Here is a 7,367-nt window from a genome sequence, read left to right as displayed (position 1 = left end):
CGATTTCATCGATTCTTGCTATTTAGAACTTTGTTATTCTGTATCTTCATTCTCGATTGTGATTTCGATTCTTTTCAAGTGGCACATCGATTCTCGATTCTATAGAATCATTCTAATCGATTCCGGTGATTGAAGGCGTCGTTCTTTGGTGTGTCAACCCTCGATTCTCTTAACGATTTCATCGATTCTTGCTATTTAGAACTTTGTTATTTTGTATCTTCATTCTCAATTGTGATTTCGATTCTTTTCAAGTGGCACATCGATTCTCGATTCTATAGAATCATTCTAATCGATTCCGGTGATTGAAGGCGTCGTTCTTTGGTGTGTCAACCCTCGATTCTCTTAACGATTTCATCGATTCTTGCGATTTAGAACTTTGTTATTCTGTATCTTCATTCTCGATTGTGATTTCGATTCTTTTCAAGTGGCACATCGATTCTCGATTCTATAGAATCATTCTAATCGATTCCGGTGATTGAAGGCGTCGTTCTTTGGTCTGTCAACCCTCGATTCTCTTAACGATTTCATCGATTCTTGCTATTTAGAACTTTGTTATTCTGTATCTTCATTCTCGATTGTGATTTCGATTCTTTTCAAGTGGCACATCGATTCTCGATTCTATAGAATCATTCTAATCGATTCCGGTGATTGAAGGCGTCGTTCTTTGGTCTGTCAACCCTCGATTCTCTTAACGATTTCATCGATTCTTGCTATTTAGAACTTTGTTATTCTGTATCTTCATTCTCGATTGTGATTTCGATTCTTTTCAAGTGGCACATCGATTCTCGATTCTATAGAATCATTCTAATCGATTCCGGTGATTGAAGGCGTCGTTCTTTGGTCTGTCAACCCTCGATTCTCTTAACGATTTCATCGATTCTTGCTATTTAGAACTTTGTTATTCTGTATCTTCATTCTCGATTGTGATTTCGATTCTTTTCAAGTGGCACATCGATTCTCGATTCTATAGAATCATTCTAATCGATTCCGGTGATTGAAGGCGTCGTTCTTTGGTCTGTCAACCCTCGATTCTCTTAACGATTTCATCGATTCTTGCTATTTAGAACTTTGTTATTCTGTATCTTCATTCTCGATTGTGATTTCGATTCTTTTCAAGTGGCACATCGATTCTCGACTCTATAGAATCATTCTAATCGATTCCGGTGATTGAAGGCGTCGTTCTTTGGTCTGTCAACCCTCGATTCTTTTAACGATTTCATCGATTCTTGCTATTTAGAACTTTGTTATTCTGTATCTTCATTCTCGATTGTGATTTCGATTCTTTTCAAGTGGCACATCGATTCTCGATTCTATAGAATCATTCTAATCGATTCCGGTGATTGAAGGCGTCGTTCTTTGGTCTGTCAACCCTCGATTCTCTTAACGATTTCATCGATTCTTGCTATTTAGAACTTTGTTATTCTGTATCTTCATTCTCGATTGTGATTTCGATTCTTTTCAAGTGGCACATCGATTCTCGATTCTATAGAATCATTCTAATCGATTCCGGTGATTGAAGGCGTCGTTCTTTGGTCTGTCAACCCTCGATTCTCTTAACGATTTCATCGATTCTTGCTATTTAGAACTTTGTTATTCTGTATCTTCATTCTCGATTGTGATTTCGATTCTTTTCAAGTGGCACATCGATTCTCGATTCTATAGAATCATTCTAATCGATTCCGGTGATTGAAGGCGTCGTTCTTTGGTCTGTCAACCCTCGATTCTCTTAACGATTTCATCGATTCTTGCTATTTAGAACTTTGTTATTCTGTATCTTCATTCTCGATTGTGATTTCGATTCTTTTCAAGTGGCACATCGATTCTCGATTCTATAGAATCATTCTAATCGATTCCGGTGATTGAAGGCGTCGTTCTTTGGTCTGTCAACCCTCGATTCTCTTAACGATTTCATCGATTCTTGCTATTTAGAACTTTGTTATTCTGTATCTTCATTCTCGATTGTGATTTCGATTCTTTTCAAGTGGCACATCGATTCTCGATTCTATAGAATCATTCTAATCGATTCCGGTGATTGAAGGCGTCGTTCTTTGGTCTGTCAACCCTCGATTCTCTTAACGATTTCATCGATTCTTGCTATTTAGAACTTTGTTATTCTGTATCTTCATTCTCGATTGTGATTTCGATTCTTTTCAAGTGGCACATCGATTCTCGACTCTATAGAATCATTCTAATCGATTCCGGTGATTGAAGGCGTCGTTCTTTGGTCTGTCAACCCTCGATTCTTTTAACGATTTCATCGATTCTTGCTATTTAGAACTTTGTTATTCTGTATCTTCATTCTCGATTGTGATTTCGATTCTTTTCAAGTGGCACATCGATTCTCGATTCTATAGAATCATTCTAATCGATTCCGGTGATTGAAGGCGTCGTTCTTTGGTCTGTCAACCCTCGATTCTCTTAACGATTTCATCGATTCTTGCTATTTAGAACTTTGTTATTCTGTATCTTCATTCTCGATTGTGATTTCGATTCTTTTCAAGTGGCACATCGATTCTCGATTCTATAGAATCATTCTAATCGATTCCGGTGATTGAAGGCGTCGTTCTTTGGTCTGTCAACCCTCGATTCTCTTAACGATTTCATCGATTCTTGCTATTTAGAACTTTGTTATTCTGTATCTTCATTCTCGATTGTGATTTCGATTCTTTTCAAGTGGCACATCGATTCTCGATTCTATAGAATCATTCTAATCGATTCCGGTGATTGAAGGCGTCGTTCTTTGGTCTGTCAACCCTCGATTCTCTTAACGATTTCATCGATTCTTGCTATTTAGAACTTTGTTATTCTGTATCTTCATTCTCGATTGTGATTTCGATTCTTTTCAAGTGGCACGTCGATTCTCGATTCTATAGAATCATTCTAATCGATTCCGGTGATTGAAGGCGTCGTTCTTTGGTGTGTCAACTGGACATTTCAATCGATTCTTGCAAATTTAAGGTTAGGAATGAATTCTGTTCATCGAGTAATTTTTTTTCAAATGAAACACATAATTAATAAACAAATATCAGCTTTATTTACAACGTCGCTTATAATTTTACGAAATAAATAAATTTTTGGAACACAAATATAATAAATTGTTTATAAACATTTCGCAGACTATTTTTTTTCCTATTATATATATAATATTATACATCATTTTATTTAAATACCTTTTAGTATTTAATCCGTTTTCGATTCATAATTAGGCCAAAAGAAACTACTAATTGAACGAAATAAAAAACAAAAAAATAACATTTCCAAGACGAAATTATACTGATGAAGCACAACGATGTCGAAATCTATCTTTACTGATTTTAATTTGAAATCGAAGGATGATATGATATCGATAATTTATGAATGAAAAGTTTTTTTTTTTCATTACATTTTGACTTTTGATTGTCTTATCGCTTTGAATATTTCATCAATGATATAACAATCGTTTATTATATTAATATTACGATTTAATTATTGATATTGATATTAAAGTACTCCTAGTCGAAATTGAATTAAATATTTTGAAAAATTCGAGAAAATCATTTCAGTTTTCACGTCATTTTATGATTTTACGAGAATGGTCCTGATAGTTGCTTGAAAAAATATTAGAAAATACACAATCTCTGGCTGAGACTGCTCCTTTGTTAATATTAGTAACATATTGGATAGCAGAGTTTCGACGAGACCGCACGAAACGCGAAGATCAGCAGCATGAGGTGGCGAATTCAGAAATGCTGAAGAAAATCCAAGAAGCGGTACTGGATGATCGTCGATTGAAAGCGTGTGGGCTAATATCAATTGGAAATTTGGACAGGAGAAAGCTCTGTGTAAGATGGGTGCCCGCGTTTACTCACAATGTAACCACGCGTTTCCATCGAGTGTTTGGCAATGTTTCACAGAAATTTTTGCGCTGTTTTATAACCATGGATGAAACGTGGGTCCATCACTTCACAATAACAATCGAAACAATGTGCTGAAGAGGTAAAACTAGCTCCAAAGAAGGCAAAGACAAATCCATCTTCAGCGTCGGTTAGAATTGCTGTCTAATACACCCTATTCGCCAGATTTGGGCTCCTCTGATTATTTCCTTTTCCCAGACTAGTTAAAAATGGATCGGTGATCAAAAATTTTCCAACAATAAAGTTTTTTATTATAAAAACGGTATCGAACTTATTGAACATCGCTGGGAAAAGTTTATAAAGCTAAAAATTGATAAATATATTTTTTTAAGTTATTTCAGGGACTACCCTCGTATAATAATGGAAAAGACGAATAGAACGTAGTCGAATTGTTGTCATTTTTCTTAATATTATTTAAATAAATCGGAATTTCTAGACTAATTTCGATCTTCGCATGCTTTCTAATTCAAACTGAATCATAAATAACATATACAGGGTGTTTTAATAAAAAATTAATACTAAGTGAGCTGGTATCGTCGATTTAGAGATAAAACTCATTTATTAATCGTAGAATGGTGAAATTAATTACGTACAATCATGATATTTGTTTTAATTCCAATGAAACTTGTACAGACGAGATTCCGTAAGTAATCTAAACGAAAATTTTGTTTATTGTCACAAAAAAATACCTGCAAGGAACTATATAACGAAAAAGTGAAAAACTAAAGTCCCAGTCGCCCAAATGGATGCGAATATTCAGATAAAAGAGGTTTTTTGGAAGCGATCTGATTGAATTTAATGCAGCTAAGACCCAGGTTGATGTTTTTACAAAGAAGGCTGGCTGGACAGCTCAGGAACTATCTAAGACAGCTTCACAACAACATCAACAGCTTCTGATTACCTTTGATCGGCCCAGCTTCGTCCAGGATGGCTCAAATGTTCAGAGCTCGCTTTCCAGGCACTCTCTGAGGAAACTCGGCTCAATACGGAAGAGATTTAGCCAAAAACTTGGACAGTTTAGAGCATAGAAGATCTAACTCCGATTTACCACTACAAATGCGAAGAAAACTAGCACTGCAGCTCTGGAATGAGCTAAAACAGCTTCACGAAAACTTGGAGATCTCTTTAAGATCAAAAAACAACAGCTTCTAATTATCTACGAGGCCCAGCTTCGTCCAAGATGGCTCACATGTTTAGAGCTCGCTTTCCAAGCACTCTCTGAGGAAACTCGGCTCAATACGGAAGAGATTTAGCCAAAAACTTGGACAGTTTAGAGCATAGAAGATCTAACTCCGATTTACCACTACAAATGCGAAGAAAACTAGCACTGCAGCTCTGAAATGAGCTAAAACAGCTTCACGAAAACTTGGAGATCTCTTTAAGATCAAAAAGCAGCAGCTTCCAATTATCTACGAGGCCCAGCTTCGTCCAAGATGGCTCATATGTTTAGAGCTCGCCTTCCAAGCCCTCTCTGAGGAGACTCGGCTCAATACGGAAGAGATTTGATCAAAAACTTGGACAGTTTAGAGCATAGAAGATCTAACTCCGATTTACCACTACAAATGCGAAGAAAACTAGCACTGCAGCTCTGAAATGAGCTAAAACAGCTTCACGAAAACTTGGAGATCTCTTTAAGATCAAAAAGCAACAGCTTCTAATTATCTACGAGGCCCAGCTTCGTCCAAGATGGCTCACATGTTTAGAGCTCGCTTTCCAAGCACTCTCTGAGGAAACTCGGCTCAATACGGAAGAGATTTGACCAGAAACTTGGGGACTTTTGAGCATAGAAGATCTAACTTCGAAGATCCATAAGAACTCGAGAGTACCAAGCACGTATGTAGATTTCTTTCTTTGGAGAAGTGCAAGGCACGTCTTTAAGGGGCTCTAAGGGGCTCTAACCTACATAATTTCAAGATCAATATCCACAGGTATCTTTTCATTGTCTTGTGCTTGCTTTTTACGTAAAAAAATGTATTTAGTGACCTCTACCTATAAATCGACGATGATTAAGAAACAATTCGAAAAATTACACTGATTTACACTTGTAGATTTTTATATACCCCCAAAAAAATTAATGTCAATCTAAAAATCGGAAATTTTCACCATATAAAGTGACTTCAATTCAAATTTCGACAAATTCTACTAAAAATATTAAATAGATAGAAGATGTTATCGAAGATTCATTCCCTTCACTAACGAAATAAAAGATTTAAGGGTTTTTTGGATAAAAATATGTTAAGGGATCCCTGTTTATGTATAATAAACAAAAAACGATTCAAAAACGACGAATATAAAGTCGGAATTTGTCATTTTAAACTTTGAGCTGGGGGTATATATACATCCACGTAAATCAGAGTTATTTTCATACAGGCCTTGTATATATATACATAAATCTTTTTCGCAAATATGATATGTTTTATTTTGTGTTGTTATTAGCGCTAAGAAAGTTTGGTCACTTCACATTTTCCATTTCGAATTTCCACTATTAGTTTTTATTCTAATTGAAAAATCAAAAAATGAAAAAAAAAATTGATATGGCACAAGAATCACGTGTCTAATGTTGTCTCCAGCTGTTCGCTCTGTAGTACACGTCTTTGTACATACTCGGACACTGTTTGCCGATCTATAAACAAAAAATATCGATACATACACATATATAATGACGAAAATTTGTTGTATCGTTAATCCTAATCCGTCAATAATTGATAAACCGTATTTTGAATTAATGACCGCGATTAATATGGTTGCTGGCGGCATCGAAACGAATTTAAATTCATCCCGAACATGATAATAGCGTTCATATTGAAAATAATGATGAAGAAATTAATAATATCGTCGATGGATTCGGGAAAATTGGAATTATTTGTGTATTTTTGAACTTACACGGAAAAAAACCGTCTTGTTTAATCTATGAGTGGATAATTTTTACTATTGGGATCAGCATGTCTACCAATTAGTCCAGAAATCACTGTTGCTTTAGCAAAAATGGTTGCTAATTACGTCCTCTTGCAGAGCTGGGTCTTCTTAGATGATTAGAAACATTATTCATTGGACTTTTCTCTAAATAGACGCCATTTTCACGTTATGGATATCGAAGGTTTCCTGAGGATGAATGAAGATGGAAGAAACTGCAATCCACGTCATCTCTGAGTGCCTAGCAATCGGTTTAAATACTTGGGAAAGCTCCACAGTTTATTTAATGACTCCAGAAGATTCTAGCTGAAGCGCTTGGTTGTAATTTCAATTGGGGTAATATGTCTAAGTGGTTAGAGATTTTTAAACGTCCAGTATCCTTCTATAGCTACGAGGATGGTCCCAGAAGTACTTGGTTCGACCTGGAGTAGGTAGTCGCTCGAAAAGTCTCACTGAATTAGAAAGTACATAATCTATGCGGTAAATGTTTCAATTGGAGCGATATTTTCAAGTCCTTGGAGATTTTTAAACGCCCAGTATCCTTCTATAGCTACGAGGATG

The 7,367-nt window shown here is 35.8% G+C and overlaps 1 protein-coding gene across 1 annotated transcript in view; it reads right to left on the bottom strand.

Moving 5' to 3' along the window:
* Positions 1-3,011: 3,011 nt before the first annotated feature.
* The window catches only part of LOC130902706 (carbonic anhydrase-related protein 10), a 220,591-nt gene continuing 216,235 nt past the window's right edge, over positions 3,012-7,367 (bottom strand). The window contains exon 10 of the mRNA XM_057814965.1: positions 3,012-6,516. Within this exon, the coding sequence (XP_057670948.1) occupies positions 6,448-6,516 (69 nt within the window). The 3' untranslated portion in view covers positions 3,012-6,447. The remainder of the gene's footprint in view (positions 6,517-7,367) is intronic.

The sequence above is a fragment of the Diorhabda carinulata genome, chromosome X (assembly GCF_026250575.1).
Source record: "Diorhabda carinulata isolate Delta chromosome X, icDioCari1.1, whole genome shotgun sequence".
Classification (NCBI taxonomy): domain Eukaryota; kingdom Metazoa; phylum Arthropoda; class Insecta; order Coleoptera; family Chrysomelidae; genus Diorhabda; species Diorhabda carinulata.
The sequence above is the reverse complement of the archived record's forward strand: the minus strand, read 5'-3'. Positions and strand labels throughout refer to the sequence as shown.